The sequence below is a fragment of the Squalius cephalus genome (assembly GCF_949319135.1).
Source record: "Squalius cephalus genome assembly, chromosome: 3".
Lineage (NCBI taxonomy): Eukaryota > Metazoa > Chordata > Actinopteri > Cypriniformes > Leuciscidae > Squalius > Squalius cephalus.
Genome location: NC_137124.1, coordinates 19,359,368 through 19,375,490, shown reverse-complemented (window position 1 = coordinate 19,375,490; position 16,123 = coordinate 19,359,368). Strand labels below are relative to the sequence as shown.

General features: G+C 37.3%; 2 protein-coding genes across 5 annotated transcripts in view; one reads left to right on the top strand and one right to left on the bottom strand.

The window, feature by feature from the left end:
* Nucleotides 1–270: 270 nt before the first annotated feature.
* On the top strand, nt 271–5,637 carry ric3a (RIC3 acetylcholine receptor chaperone a). The gene is made up of 6 exons (XM_079867941.1): nt 271–570; nt 1,164–1,372; nt 2,144–2,222; nt 2,799–2,886; nt 4,022–4,167; nt 4,258–5,637. The coding sequence occupies exons 1-6, from the start codon at nt 453–455 to the stop codon at nt 5,079–5,081; spliced, it is 1,464 nt and encodes a 487-aa protein (XP_079724067.1). The 5' UTR covers nt 271–452; the 3' UTR covers nt 5,082–5,637.
* Nucleotides 5,638–5,726: 89 nt separating this feature from the next.
* The window catches only part of tub (TUB bipartite transcription factor), a 93,012-nt gene continuing 82,615 nt past the window's right edge, over nt 5,727–16,123 (bottom strand). For all 4 annotated transcript variants that reach the window (XM_079865208.1, XM_079865210.1, XM_079865209.1 and 1 more), the window contains 6 exons: nt 11,809–12,000; nt 11,077–11,189; nt 10,493–10,607; nt 10,183–10,281; nt 9,124–9,295; nt 5,727–8,999 (listed from right to left, as the gene is read on the bottom strand). In XM_079865208.1, the coding sequence (XP_079721334.1) occupies nt 8,866–8,999; nt 9,124–9,295; nt 10,183–10,281; nt 10,493–10,607; nt 11,077–11,189; nt 11,809–12,000 (825 nt within the window). In that variant the 3' untranslated portion in view covers nt 5,727–8,865. The remainder of the gene's footprint in view (nt 9,000–9,123; nt 9,296–10,182; nt 10,282–10,492; nt 10,608–11,076; nt 11,190–11,808; nt 12,001–16,123) is intronic.

Below are 16,123 nucleotides of genomic sequence, written 5' to 3'. Positions count from 1 at the left end.
CTATGAATTCCCTCATGTGTAGGAGGCTTTTGATGAGTCCTCATGAGCGCTAAAATCATTACAGTACTGCCATCTACCGGACAAACAGGTGAATGACAAGATGAACACCAACAACATTACATTTGTGAAATTCAATTTTGAAATATTTTTACGGACAGATCCCCAGTATTCATGTAAAGACAGCGAAAAAATAAAATAAAAAAATACAATAAAGAGCGAAAGACTAAATCATCTCATAAAACAGGTTAATAACAGGTCACGAATGCGATTGATGATTCTGAGTGAGCTGATTTAATGAGTCGTCAGTCTAATCTCACCCGGATGTCGGATTAATGTTTTCAGTCATTTCCGCTTCAGCGAATCAACAGGAAATTTCGTAAAAGTGATGTCGTGATGTTGACGCTTGTCACCATTTGATCTACTACATCATATTTTTCCTCTCACGTATCGATATGGCTGTTTCAACATGTCAGAAGATCACCTTCGTCTCTTGCATCGTCCTCTGCATGTCTTTATTCCTACCCAAATTATTTTTGCCCAGAGTGAAGAAAGAAACAGTGCAGTCGAATGGTAAGATGATGATCATGAGACATATAATCCTTCACCCCTCATTGACTGTTTCAGTAATTTCAGCGCTGATTTGACCATCCCTGTGATCTCTGTGCTCAGGTCCCGTTAACCTCAACCTCCTCCTCCCCGTGTGTGGATTCATAATGTGAGGATCACTTTCCCAATGTCATTTCCACAACAAATCTATCCTAATTTATGAATTCCTTATGACATCTTTGACACGTTAGCACGGTAACCATAGTGACAACCATTAAATATTCTAATATTTAATGTCTTTATGAGATCATTCATCAAAGCGTTAGCCAATAAGGAGCTTTCAGAATCTTTGTCAATTTGTTTAATTTCGGTTTATTTTTACTTAAGTTACAATGGTAAATGTTTGTACTGGAAGGACATTGATTAATCATGGTTCCTACAATCATGTTTTTTTTTTTTAAAATTGTGACTTTCCATGTCTGAAAAAATATATAAATTATTATACTGCATGTTAAAACAATTATGTTTCACTGACTAGAAATTGCTCTTTTTGAGTGCAGTCTCTGCAAATGATTATATATATTTATTTTTTATTTTATTTTATTTTTGCTTTGAAGTTGGGCCAGGGCATTTTCCTCCCTCACGACACAGACATTCATTCCCTGAAGATCATGATCACTGGGACACTGACTCTCATTACATCGAGCATTACAATCCTGAGGCAATTGCCAGAGTCAAGGGTGTTCGCAAGCCGAATCTGCTGGGCCAGGTCATCCCTGTCTATGGCTTTGGAATTTTCCTTTATATCATCTATCTGTTCGTCAAGGTGAGTGTTATCAGAAGCTATTTGGACATCTGCTGTGTTCAACAGCTATCCTGTAATAATAGTTCCCCTGGAATAAAGATCTAACAGGTGCTTTAATATACACAGTACACACTATCATATGTGCCGCTCTGCTCTTTTGAATGGTAGAGAAATTAGACATTTTAAATGTGTGTCAGAATGTCTGTTTTTGTTTTGGTCTGTGTGATCTCACCCACTGCCAATTTATCCAATAGTATTTCTATTTTGACACCACGGGTTGCCAGTTGGTGGAAAACACAGCATTTTGCAGCCATGGAATCAGGCAAATTAACTGCGTCAGAGATCGCAGATTGTATGCGACCTAAAAAGCCTCGGCATCCATCTAAAAAGCTCTGTGACCAGAGGCATATAAAAAAACATGGATAAATCAACTCATCATCTTACAGTATAAGGCTTGTTGCCTACCATTGTCGCATTGTTGCTTGTCCTCAATCTGGCAACCAGCGTGAGCATCGAGTCTGAAGAGGCGGGGGAAACAACTCTCTCCAATACTGCAACTTTAATATATTTGAACATGCCATTTATTTCTGTGATGGCCACGCTGAATTTTCAGCAGCCATTACCCCAGTCTTCAGTGTAACATGATCCTTCAGAAATCATTCTTATCATCAGTGCTGAAAATTGTTGTTCTGCTTAATATTTTTGTGGAAACCATGATATATTTTTTGCCATTATTTTTTAATGTGGTTGTGAGTAGCAAAATCAGTGTCATTTAACTTGATATTTCAACAGCTGACCTCTAAGGACAAACCTCATCAACAAGAGTGCAGATTCCCTATGCTGCAGTCGGAATGCACGTTTGAAGAGATGCGTGAGTTTGCATATACATCAACTCTAGTTGGACAACTTTATATACCTAACAAAGATGCACCCTTTTTAAACCACATGTCTGTTTATTCATTACATGCATTCTCAGCATATCAGTAGCTTAACGACATGCAACTCCAGATAAGGTAGATTAAGATCCTGTCTAAGCTTTGTTCTCTCCCTTCTATTCGACCCGGATTAGCAATCAGAAGTAATGTTTTATAAGCCTAGCAGCTCCTAACACCAATTAACTGCATGTCTTTTGGATCAGTAGTAAGAGGTTTAGCTCTATTCATAAAATGGATGCCAAAGGGTGGAGGGAGTAACCGATAGAGCATCAGCACAGCACTCACTCCCTGTACCAGCATGTGTATAAAATGATCAAACTATTCTTACTAATTCTGTGGAGTGTAGAAAAAAAAGATTTTGCTTTTAAAGTTTGTGTAAAATATTTCTCATTCTCATGCATCCCAGTTTTTGGCACATGCCACAATGAGACTGCAGAGGTGTGGCAGACACATTTGAGTGAATCTCTGTATCAAACATGATTCTAAACCTCATTCAATTGTCTCCCTGACAGCTACTTGTCAGCTGGTGCAGCTGCAGGCCAGAATGAGTGAAAAAGTCAGAGAAAAGAGAATATCTAAAGTTGTCCACCCGACTGCCAGGTATACAGATCATATTTCTCTCCTTCCACCATCCATCATCTTTTTGATCAAAGAGCTGACAGTGCACTGACGTGATTTGCATGACACTCTGAAATGGAATCCTTTGAAAAGGAAAAGAGCAAATTCTCAGCCTTATTCGTCTGTGATTATCCTTCAGCTACTGTTTTAGTCGTAGCTGATACCATCTTTTAAATGAAATGAAAATATGATATCATTTTTTTCTACAAAAAAAATTGTTGCTCAGTCAGTAGAGCTTGGTGTTAGCAACACTAGTAGGGAATACACATTATACCAGTTTAATAACTCTAATTTAACTTTAATAATACCAGTTACTGCGCGAAATAAACATGAATGAGCATCTGAAAGTGTGTTAAAAGATACAACTTATCGAAATCCGTATCGTCACATGGAATCGCTCAATCAGTGTTTCAACCGTGGAAAGACGTCACTAAAACACCTTGTAAACAATGTCATGTAACTTCACATTTACTTCAAAAAACCATATCCAGTGACCATAAACTCATTAGTCAGCTAGAAAAAATATGAATTTTATTATGAAAATTATAAATATATGCACTATATTACATATTCATTATCATTTTTAATGTTCTTCAATATTTAGTGCATGTTTGAATAAATCTGGCAAGTTTTTATGACAGCCACCATTTAAATGTTTATATTTCATATAACTTTATTATTATGAAAATAAATAAAAGTGTAATTTAAGTGTTTGTATACAAATCAGTTAATTTTTACCTTCAATATTATAGTAGAACTACAACTGACTCCCATAGTTTACAGCATTAGTTAAGAGATTTATTTTCCTTGAGAAAATTTGCCATGTATTATACCTGATATCCAAAATAATCAACATTGAAATCGAAACGAATTGCAAGCTTCTGAATCGAAATCGAATCGAATTGTGAAATGTGTGTCAATACCCAGCCCTATTAAAATCATCTACCAAATTGTATTTGTATATTCACAGAACATACTTCTTGCACATTTTAGATCCAATAAAGTACAATTTTTCTTCATGATTATTATTTGAAATGTGGGTATGTTTTAGCGGTGGTTGTGATTTGTGATTTTTATTAGTTGTTTTAATGTAGTCTCTGACTTGTTTTGATTTCAGGTCACGCCGGGGCACACGGAGGCGTGAAGAGAGAAAGCTCAAACAGTTGAAGGAGATCACTCAAATGATGAAGGAGAGACAGTTGCGAGAGGGAGCCACGCCAGAGGAGGAGGCTGAGGAGGCGCCCTATACTGCAGACTGGGAAGGTATACCTCAAGGTTTTATGTTGGGTCCGCTGCTATTTCAATTGATCGTTCCTTGAATTTTGCATCTAATTTTATTCACTGCTTCCCAAGGATATCCAGATGAGACCTACCCAGAGTTTGGCATGACCTCCCGCAGGCGCAGAATTCCTAGTGTTATACTAGAAGAGCCAGACCAAGCCATACCCACAGCTGAGGAGCTTGCTGAAAGAATGGAGAAAGAAGAGGAGGATGAGCTTGCTGATGATTCACGTAGTAACGAGGAGGTGAACATGGAGAGTAATGAAGGAGAAAAAGAAGAGGACGACAAAGATGATGACGAAGATGAAGAGGAAGATGATGAAGATGAAGATGACGTGGAGGAGGAGGAAGATGAGGAAGATGTTGGAGAGGACCAGCCCTGCCTTCCTAAAGGAAGCGATGAGGATGTTGACAGACTAGAGTGCCCAAGTGAAGGAGAAGAGAAACAGAAACCAAGCAGAAGGCGACAAATCACTTTCAGTGATCACAGACACGTTTTCCATTATCCAAAAGGTGGCGCTGTTGGCTGCAAATATGAGAAAGAGGAGGAAGAAGAACATGAAAGAGAAGAAGAGGAGGGGAATGAAGAGGAAGAAACTAGTGAGGAAGACTGTGACGAGGAAGAAAATGGTGATGAAGAGGAGGGAGATCAACGTAATGAAGAAAGGGAGGGTGAGACAGAAGAGAAGGAGGAGGACCCACTGATGGAAGCTGAGAGCCTGGGATTTAATGATGATGTGGAATGTGATCCCGAGGAACAGGAGGTAGACCTCCTTGACTTCCTACAATCATACCAACCTGAAGTAACCGTCATCTCCAATAGGTCAGAGTCTCCCAAAGATCAAGCCTCTGGGACTCTTAGAATGCGTCACAAGAAACAAAAGGTGAAGAAGTGACCCGCCAGTCAAAATAAAACAATGGTGTTCCGTTTAGTTACCCTCCAGAGTAGACCTCTATATAATCATACCTTACTGTGAATCTTTCTCACTTTGCTTAATAGTTCATTTAAAAATGAAAATTCTGTCATTTACTCACCCTCAAGTTGTTTCAAACAACTTGACAAACAAGTTGTTTTCTTTCTTCTGCTAAACACAGGAATATATTTTGAAGAATGCTTGTAACCAGACAGTTGATGGATCCCATTGACTTCCATAGTAAGAAAAATGAAAGTCAATGGGGTCCATCAACTGTTTGGTTACCGACATTCTTCGAAATTCTTCCAATTTCATTCGAAATTCATAAAGGTTTGGGACAACTTGAGGGTGAGTAAATGATGACAGAATTATTTTATTTTTAAGTGAACTATTACTTTGAGTTTCTCTGTAATCATTTAGGCATGTCTAGTAAAATCAAATTTAAAGTTTCAATAAAATGTTTCAAAGAACACCTAGAGAACATTTTTCAGAGTATGTTATGTTATAATAAAGAAAATCTTTGCCAATAAAAAGTTTGAACAAAATGCTTGTATGGACATTATTTGATGAGCATTGAAGTACAGCAAATAAAATGATTTAATCTTAAATATTTGAGATGCGAAAATTCACGTTCAGATTTATTTATTTTTTTCATATCTTGAGTACAAACACTGTATATTGACCAATTTACACATTTTACAAAACAGTGTGACATAACAGTTATACGTTATCACTTTAACACAAGAGTGGTGAGATTTTTTTCAAACATATAAAAAATAGCAGAAAACCACATACATTTTCTGTGTTTTTAACCATTTAGAGCAAACCCAAAACTGTTAGAGCATTTACATAAAGTATAGAAAGTGCTGGAATGGTATCACGAGGCAGTTAAAAAACAAACTTTAATAACTTACACATATTTGGCCAAAGAATTTAATATACACTTTATATTCTTATCTAAAAAAGTAACAGTAAAAATACTTTTCTGGAGGGAAAGATATATATTTCAAAATGTGATGTCTGAAGCCACAACATTATTAATGACCAAAGAGAATAGTAACAAAAAAGTTATGCCATTTGCAGCACATTTCTTGCCTTTATTTTGGATTGATAAGACACACAAACATTCGAAATATTAGTAGATGATTTTTAACTTAAAATGCACTGCACTGTGAAATTAAGAAGGTTTGATGGAAAGGGCACTCAACAGAGAATAAAATTATAGGATCATTTCATTTCTTGAAAACATTCATCCAACATTAATGTTATTATGTTTTACTCAATGACCAACATTTTTGGATTTATCTAATTTCCAAGACTTTGTTGTGACATTCAACTGGAATGAAAAATGGCATGATAAAAATCAACTACAAGGCATGCTAACGCGTAATGGAGCAGAGCTAGTAAATCAGTGTGGCCATCTGAAGACTTCTACAATGCTTTATAAATTGGCTTTAAGGGCAGTTGGTACAACTGGATTTTGGATTTTGTCAGTTAAATTGCCACACTGATAATACAACTTCACTTATTTCCCTTCTTCATTCATCACCATTGTTTAGCAAAGACACAGAAGTGTACAAGCTATAGTACAATTAAGGATGATGATTTGAGTTGTGTTAATTCCACAGACACTTTGTTCAGCCGCATATTTCACAACTACTGTATCTTCAGGACATTTTATAGACGACTTGAACAAAATGTCTCTAAGCATGTTTACATGCACACTTATAATCCAGCTACAATCACGTTATCAAGGACTGTTAGTCTGACTTTGCAAAAATCCAACTAGTGTCATTTCAACTGGACTAAAGTGTCGGCAAATGGCAAATCATCATTTTAGGCCGACAGAAATCGAACTTTTAAAGTGCATGTAAACATACTCGTCTCATTGTGTCAAATAAGTAGTTTCTCTGTTCTGGAAAATAGGCAACTAAACCTGATCTATCTATGCTGCAAATATACAGGTTGTTCTCAAGAACAACGACAGAAGCTTATAAGTAGCTGCATGATAAACAACATTGTCTGAAGAAAACAGTGTATCATCTCACCAACTTCAAGCATCACAAGTGTCTCATCCAAAGGCACAATATTTACAGCTTTCCACCATTAATCTCTGAATAAAGTGCTCCATTCAGTACATTCCCCTACAGATGTAGTGGGTCAGTATGAGATGATAATGTACTTACCCTGATATTGACCCTCACATAAAATACACATTTACTACACACTTCTGCCACATTTGGGTCTTTCACACTCGAGCTACTGGTGAACCATTCATTTTGGTTGCTTCTAATGACATTACAACTGTTTTAGGATCTCATGTCCACTCAGATAAACTGTTTTAAAGTGCCCCATTATGCTTTTTCGTATATTTCCTTTCATGTAGTGTGTAATGTAGCTGTTTGTGAATGTAATAGGTCTACAAAGTTCCAAAGATTAAAATGCACGATAAATGGAGTTGTTGTCTCCCAAAAGAAAGAACCGATTCTGAACTGCCTTGAAATGAGTCGTCAGTAATTCCAATCTTACTTTCTGCACGAACCTTCGTAGGTTTGAACCAAATTTGCATAATCAACATCTATCCAAGTCTAGGGTCTTCATTGGCTGCCTGCGAACACTGACGCCATCATTAGCCTACTATTCATATCACCATGTATACAAGTGCTGAAGAAGCCTCTGGAGCTGAAATTCAAATATGGTAATGAGTGTTTTGTTGGGCGAATTGAACCATTTCAGACACTGTGAGAAATGAGGCGATGCTGCAATGCATATTATGAGAAAATTAAAGGGTTTTTTTTACCCTGGATTTATGTAAACCTATTGCAGGAGACCTCCAAAACAAAATTAGGAATCTTTAAAATAGCATAATTGAGGCAGTTTAAGTGCAGAAGGACATGAACTGATAATGATAATGACCTATTTCGTGGAAGCGTCACACATTCATCAGTTGAATTGTAATGAATCCGCACCAAAAGCTCAGATGTGAAGGCGCCCTGGTCAAGTTTTGTGCTTGAAGCACAGTGAATTATGGGCATGGGGTAAGACATAAGCAGAAGATGGTATGGAAATCTATAAATACATAAATAGTGGATAAATATGTTAGTCTGTCATATTTCATACTGGCTTTGAAGTCCTTGTGAAGCATGAATCGATATATTAAATGACACGTATGACACAAGTGACATGTATAACTGAAGAAATGTCACATTTGAAAATCATTTGACAAAAGTTCATTAAATAAAATATCCAGAAACATGTTAGTGAACATTAATTTTTTTTTAGAATTACGACCATGGCAAAATTATGTTTTTGATTTTAATCTTAGGGACAAAAGTACTACTGTAAAAGATCCTTATTTTAACATTAGCAAAATGTTAGTGTTACCTTGTCGGTTAAGTAAAGAAAGCGACTAGGAGATTTTTTGACTGTCGATTTAAATGAATGCACCATCTTCCGATAATCTCCACGCTCTTGAATTGTGAAGTCTTTGTGCTTTCCCCAAACTGTGATGCCCTTTTTAAAAAAAAAGAAAAAAGCAGAAACCTCGCTCATACACTCACACACACGCACACACACACATACACGCACATAAACCTTGCTCACACACATTCACACAAACTCTATACGCATTCATGCCTCCAAAAGGAGGATCTTGAGAGAGGGACTCTGCTGCCTTGGAGTTCACTGCAGCCCTTGACTCAGTGATTCAGCTTGTAAAGCAGTCTGGCTGGGTTCTTTCGTGGTTGTGGCTGGCAGAGAGACACGGCTACTCACAGGCTAGCTTGCTGTCAAAGCTGGACAGAGCAATAGCAAACGCCTGCAGGGCACACATGGGGTAGTTGTAATCCATTGTGAAGACATCCTCTGCTACGCGACCAAACTGCATCACAATGTAATCCGCTGTATACAGAAAAGAGCGAGAATACAGAATAATTAACAAATAAAAGAGTATGTGTATATATTTATATCTCCAGATATATAGTAGAATTTATCTTTAAAAAAAAAAAGTTTTTGTTTCACTCACGGTCATTGTCATGAATGATCTGAAAGTTTTTGACAGATGCTTGTGTGACTCTGCCATGGAAGTTGAGCACATATGATTGAGTATCATCGTTCCACACAGGCGTCTTGTTGTGGAGCTCTATCACACTCTCAGTGCTTTTGTTCTGCCATCGAGCCAGTAGAGACTCATGGTCCTGCGATAGACAGATGTGGGGGAGGATTAGCTTTCCATTAGAGCATGTAACTTTGCTGCTAATACTAACATCTGTATGTAATATATAGGTCAACGACTCAACGTTTATTGGTTTCATCTGACTATTGTTCTGCACTGGCCCAAAACAGACATTACATAATATTTTACTGCTCATGTAACATAAATGATACATAAATACTGTAAATGATTTAAGTAAAATGCAAATTAATAATGTCTTCAATGATATTAGCATGTGCACATTTGAACTGCCTCTCCTTCTTCCTCCAAAGGTTTTTGTATTTTCATAGTGCTAGTCATTTCACATTGATGACACCAGTAAAACATTCTTTTTATGTTATTCATATTATACAAAATTACTTTTTTGCACTCGTTAGATGCAGTACTAATGCTGAGTGAATGAATAAACAAAAACAAACAAACAAACAAACAAACAAACAAACGCATGTCATACAAGTATTTTGCAGTATTTTAAGCACCTGGCAAATTGAACAAAATATATTGAATTTTTTTTTCATTTCTAGAATTAAGTGATTGTCACCATATTTTGAGAACTACCTTTACCCTTTTGAGATTCTGGCTCATTAAAGTCAAAATCAAAATTGACAGTTCCTATTTTTTTAATGAAATATTGCAGTATTTATTATAAATGATTTATCTGTAAACATCTTTTTTTATTATTATTCATGTGCCCTTATAATCAATTCCCGATGGACAAAATCAAGTCCTGCCCTAGATTGTTCTTGTCCGAGAAGCCGTTTCACTCAGACATCCGTCACGGCAGGGACTAAAAGACTATCACAACTTCTGTTTCAAGTTTATTTTTCATATTTATACACACAAAGGCATTCTAAACAGCTCTGCACTCACATTTCGAGGCCTGATGGAGACTCTTTCATGATCCATGTTCATTCCAGGAATAATGACACTCATCTTTCGAGGCCCCTTGAACCCTAAAACATTAGTTTCCTGTAGAACAGAAGACAAACAATCATTCACACCTAAAGTAGCCACCATGTTTTCCCTTTATCAGGGGTATTGCTATGTACAAAACCAACCAGCAGAGGTCAGACTTGGCTCATCATTGCTCGTGGCTCTAAGACCTAGTGGCCACTGTGCCCTTAGGGCTGGGTGCTGGCTCTCTGCTGGCCACTGACCAACACCATGCTCACAAACTCACATAGCAGATCGCTGCAAGCTCCTGTCGTAGATTCCCTGCTTCTAGGCTGGAGGTGGTCTTGACTGGGTTCAAACCGCTGTCATATACTGTAAACTTGGTACCCATAAGGTTTGATCTGTGGGGATGACATTGTGCTTATTAAGAAACTCTTACAATTAAGACTGCATCCTGTCACAGAAAAAGGGTGAGTCTACTAAAGACTGCCAAGACTATTTCTATCCATATTTCACCCTCAAATCAAAAGAAAAAAAAAAATTAAGCAATTTTTGTACTAATAAGAATTATGGCATTTTAACATATTTCATATTGAGTTTGTTTTTAAAAGTGCCGTATTGAGACTCAGACATCAACATGCATGCAGTTGCTCTCTCCTCATATGAATGAGGACACTCCAGCACACCAGCAATGAACCCAATTACAGTTTTAAATAGGTTCAGCAGTGCACACATGCACATGAACTCATTAAAACTCCCTCTCGAATGTTTAGAAAGAGACACGTTTCTCTTATCTCTACAAGAACAGCATAGATTTAGGTTACGCTACCTTATGAATCACACGACACGATGAATCATCTTTAACTATACCTCAGTTTGCCAATAAAGCTCTCGCCACCTCGTGATAGGTCAGTTGGGTCGATGGAGATGAGGTAATTGGATGTTTTGCTCTTCTTTCTCTTCCTCCCAGCTAAAAGGAAAACCTAAAGTGTGACAGAATTTAATTGGGCACCGAACCACAGCACAAAACTGACATCAAAAAGATCCATCAGAGAAAGAGACCTTATATAAACATTCTGAGAAAGCGTTTCCATATTATGAGGAATGGCATAAACAACTAATACACACACACATACACACACACACACACACACACACACACACACACACACACACACACACACACACACACACACACACACACACACATATATATATATACCAAATAGAATATATATATATATATATATATATATATATATATATATATATATATATATATATATATATATATTCTATTTGGTAAATAAGATGCATAGAACACATTGTTTTTATGTGATTTACAATTAGCCATGATATTTTTAAGATAAACATTTGCCCAGGGAAGCAATATTATGATTAACTGTCATATATAGCTAAATATCCCTGTGGGCTAAATTTGGTTCCTTCCATCAGAATCAATCATTTCAAGCACTTCAGTAAATTGGAGGAATGGAGTATCACTGATAGGTCTTGATTGCTGGTGCACAACAATGATGAATTACAAATAAGCCAAAACTCTTTGGAAAAATGTGGAATAATCAGTGATTCGGTGTGTCTGACCTTCTTGCCGTCCTCCCTCTCCAGATGGAGGTAGTAGGTGGGGTACATGCCCCTGTCCATGCCCTTCTTATCTCGTGTGATCCTGCATTTCACAGTCACCCCTTGGGGGGCGGGTCTGAGAATGAACTCCTCCAGGTCATCCACGTCGATGGATGGCTCATTGGCCAATGGGGTGGAAGCTGAGGTTGCCTCCTTTTGCATTGATAAAGCAGAAAGAAATCGTTCCTCATTAAAGCTCCCTCTCGAGTGTTTAGAAAGAGACACGTTTCTCTTATCTCTACAAGAACAGCATAGATTTAGGTTACGCTACCTTTTTATAGATAATCGTATATATATATATATATATATATATATATATATATATATATATATATATATATATATATATATATATATATAAAAATTAAAAATATATAAAAGTCTGAGATTTCACTGGAATTTATTAACATCCCCCCCATCCCCCCTTAAAAGAACTTAAATAAAACAAAGAAAATTAAAACAAGGACAAAAGTGGATGGATGGATACATACAATAGTCTGAAACGTCATTGAAAATGAAGACATTTGTTATATTTAACCCTGGAAGAAAGTAATGAATTTTGAAAAATGTAAAATAAAGAAAAGTTGATGTAAAATAAGGACAGAATGTAAGCCTCAAGAAAAATATTTTACTTTATTTCTAATCAAATGTTTCACAGTAAGTACATGAACTCCAGATATGCTTGCTTTTAATAAATTATAAAAATGCATAACAGACGTATTTTCATTAGTGCACTCAGACGTTTGGACCCCACTGAAAATGAATCAAATGTCCCTGTGGTCTGAAATGTAAGCAGTGCAGCTGGGATTAAAACTGAAATGTTAAAGAGCAACAAAGCAGCCCAATGACGTTAGCAAGGTCAGGCCCAGGAGACATGGATGAGCCACTACACTCAAATAAATAACAGACACATTTAGACTTGATGACTAAAGTTTACTGGAATATCTTGGAGAGCTGACAAATAACATCCTCAACATTAATACTTCAAGTTAAAATGTATGTACAGTGAGGAAAATAAGTATTTGAACACCCTGCTATTTTGCAAGCTCTCCCACTTGGAAATCATGGAGGGGTCTGAAATTGTCATCGTAGATTCATGTCCACTGTGAGAGACATAATCTAAAAAAAAAAATCCAGAAATCACAATGTATGATTTTTTAACTATTTATTTGTATGATACAGCTGCAAATAAGTATTTGAACACCTGTCTATCAGCTAGAATTCTGACCCTCAAAGACCTGTTAGTCTGCCTTTAAAATGTCCACCTCCACTCCATTTATTATCCTAAATTAGATGCACCTGTTTGAGGTCGTTAGCTGCATAAAGACACCTGTCCACCCAATACAATCAGTAAGAATCCAACTACTAACATGGCCAAGACCAAAGAGCTGTCCAAAGACACTAGAGACAAAATTGTACACCTCCACAAGGCTGGAAAGGGCTACGGGGAAATTGCCAAGCAGCTTGGTGAAAAAAGGTCCACTGTTGGAGCAATCATTAGAAAATGGAAGAAGCTAAACATGACAGTCAATCTCCCTCGGACTGGGGCTCCATGCAAGATCTCACCTCGTGGGGTCTCAATGATCCTAAGAAAGGTGAGAAATCAGCCCAGAACTACACGGGAGGAGCTGGTCAATGACCTGAAAAGAGCTGGGACCACCGTTTCCAAGGTTACTGTTGGTAATACACTAAGACGTCATGGTTTGAAATCATGCATGGCACGGAAGGTTCCCCTGCTTAAACCAGCACATGTCAAGGCCCGTCTTAAGTTTGCCAATGACCATTTGGATGATCCAGAGGAGTCATGGGAGAAAGTCATGTGGTCAGATGAGACCAAAATATAACTTTTTGGTCATAATTCCACTAAACGTGTTTGGAGGAAGAAGAATGATGAGTACCATCCCAAGAACACCATCCCTACTGTGAAGCATGGGGGTGGTAGCATCATGCTTTGGGGGTGTTTTTCTGCACATGGGACAGGGCGACTGCACTGTATTAAGGAGAGGATGACCGGGGCCATGTATTGCGAGATTTTGGGGAACAACCTCCTTCCCTCAGTTAGAGCATTGAAGATGGGTCGAGGCTGGGTCTTCCAACATGACAATGACCCGAAGCACACAGCCAGGATAACCAAGGAGTGGCTCTGTAAGAAGTATATCAAGGTTCTGGCGTGGCCTAGCTAGTCTCCAGACCTAAACCCAATAGAGAATCTTTGGAGGGAGCTCAAACTCCGTGTTTCTCAGCGACAGCCCAGAAACCTGACTGATCTAGAGAAGATCTGTGTGGAGGAGTGGGACAAAATCCCTCCTGCAGTGTGTGCAAACCTGGTGAAAAACTACAGGAAACGTTTGACCTCTGTAATTGCAAACAAAGGCTACTGTACCAAATATTAACATTGATTTTCTCAGGTGTTCAAATACTTATTTGCAGCTGTATCATACAAATAAATAGTTAAAAAATCATATATTGTGATTTCTGGATTTTTTTTTTAGATTATGTCTCTCACAGTGGACATGCACCTACGATGACAATTTCAGACCCCTCCATGATTTCTAAGTGGGAGAACTTGCAAAATAGCAGGGTGTACAAATACTTATTTTTCTCACTGTATATGCAAAAGTAAAAAATATATATATTAGTGATCACTATGTCTTTCAAGTTTACTGTGTTAATAGGGGTGTGACGGTTAGTATATAACCGTGAGACCGACAGTTGAACACCGTCATTAGAACTCTATAACCGCCAAAACTGTGTTATTAATTTTTTTTACAAACATTTTTTATCATAGAGAATGTTTAAATAATTAAAAACAATTGTTAACAGTCTGTGTTATTAATGGTCTACGTCGTTTCCAACTGTATTTGATTCTTTGCCAAGTACCCCCTGACCGACCGCCAATCATTTGAGATAGAAATAAAAGCTATGACTATGATATAGTGATGTGCCATCATTATGAGATTTATTAAACAAATGAAAAACATTTGCAATAATAAACATTAGCAATAAACTTTTGCAATAATAAACAACGTATCATTACCGATAACTGATAGTGCAGTTTTATTACCCCTTGACTGGCCCCAAACATGTTTGATAAAAGAAACATACAGTGTGTATATAGCCTATATGATGTGTATTACATTTTAGCTCAAAAACAATTGTAATAAAAGATAGGATCATAAGATGCGCAATATATCGGGAGACATGGTTTTTACCACTTAATGAAGTTTTGATTTGTAAATCGTCAGACATGATTTTTACCACTTCATGAAGTTTTGCTTTGTAGAAAGCCTTTCTTTAAAGCGAATTTCGTTTTGTACAAATTGTATCTTAATTTGAATAAATGTTTCATCAACCAATTGCATGTCCTATTTAATAAATAAAAAGCAAATATAGCAGACAATATAATAACGTGACATGGAGGCGCCGGTGCGCCGCGTTCACTTGCATTGCATTGTGAACTAGAGCGCATCTCATCGTAAATGAATGAAACTCAGCGTAGGCCTATGCCTCATACATTAGCATTAAATATCTTTGCTGCATCCTTTCTAGAACAGAAAAGGGCTTTCTTGCGGCTCGCATCAGCAGAGCATTGCATCGTCCATAGACCGCAAAACAATCAGCGGATGGCGGGCGGGTGCGGCTTTGAAATTTGGTCCAAAACATTGATGATGAGTTTTGTGATGCGGTTGCGAATGAAATAATACCCCATCCGCGTATCTCTATCGATAACAATATTGAACACTACACAAATATTACATTTATTTTTTTAATTTAGGCGATCAAGTAGCTAATCAGTGTCTGCTCGTTTATTCAAACTAAGTTGTCCTATAACAGACGAAGGTCGCAAAAACGTGCCTGGTTTGTTACCATGTTAACTAATCACCTGTCCTTCATTTAGCCCCTTGTCATCATTTTAGGTCATCCTCTGTTCATTGTCTTGTGTTAACGTTTCGTGCTGGTGTTTCTCATTATTGTTCCTAAATGTTATTTCGAAAAGCGAGATAAAATACATAATGGCCTGGTTTCACAGCCATGGCTTAGATTAAGCCAGGATTAGGCCTTATCCACAGTTCAATTAGGGCATCTAAGTAGCTTTTATAAATGTGCCTTAGAAAAAATAAACATTACTGGTGTGCATCTTGAGACAAAACAATGGCACTGACATCTTTTAAGATATGTCAGTGCAAGTTGCTTTCAGTTAAAATGGCTCAAACATGCCTTTTCGTCTGGGATTAACTTAAGCCTCGTCTGTGAAACCAGGGGGGGATTTGTTTTA

Excerpts from the sequence above, each read along its gene's own strand:
- ric3a (XM_079867941.1), top strand. The coding sequence starts at position 453 with ATGGCTGTTTCAACATGTCAGAAGATCACCTTCGTCTCTTGCATCGTC. Across the intron at positions 1,373-2,143 it reads TCATCTATCTGTTCGTCAAG|CTGACCTCTAAGGACAAACC; the intron begins GTGAGTGTTATC and ends ATATTTCAACAG. Across the intron at positions 4,168-4,257 it reads CTATACTGCAGACTGGGAAG|GATATCCAGATGAGACCTAC; the intron begins GTATACCTCAAG and ends CTGCTTCCCAAG.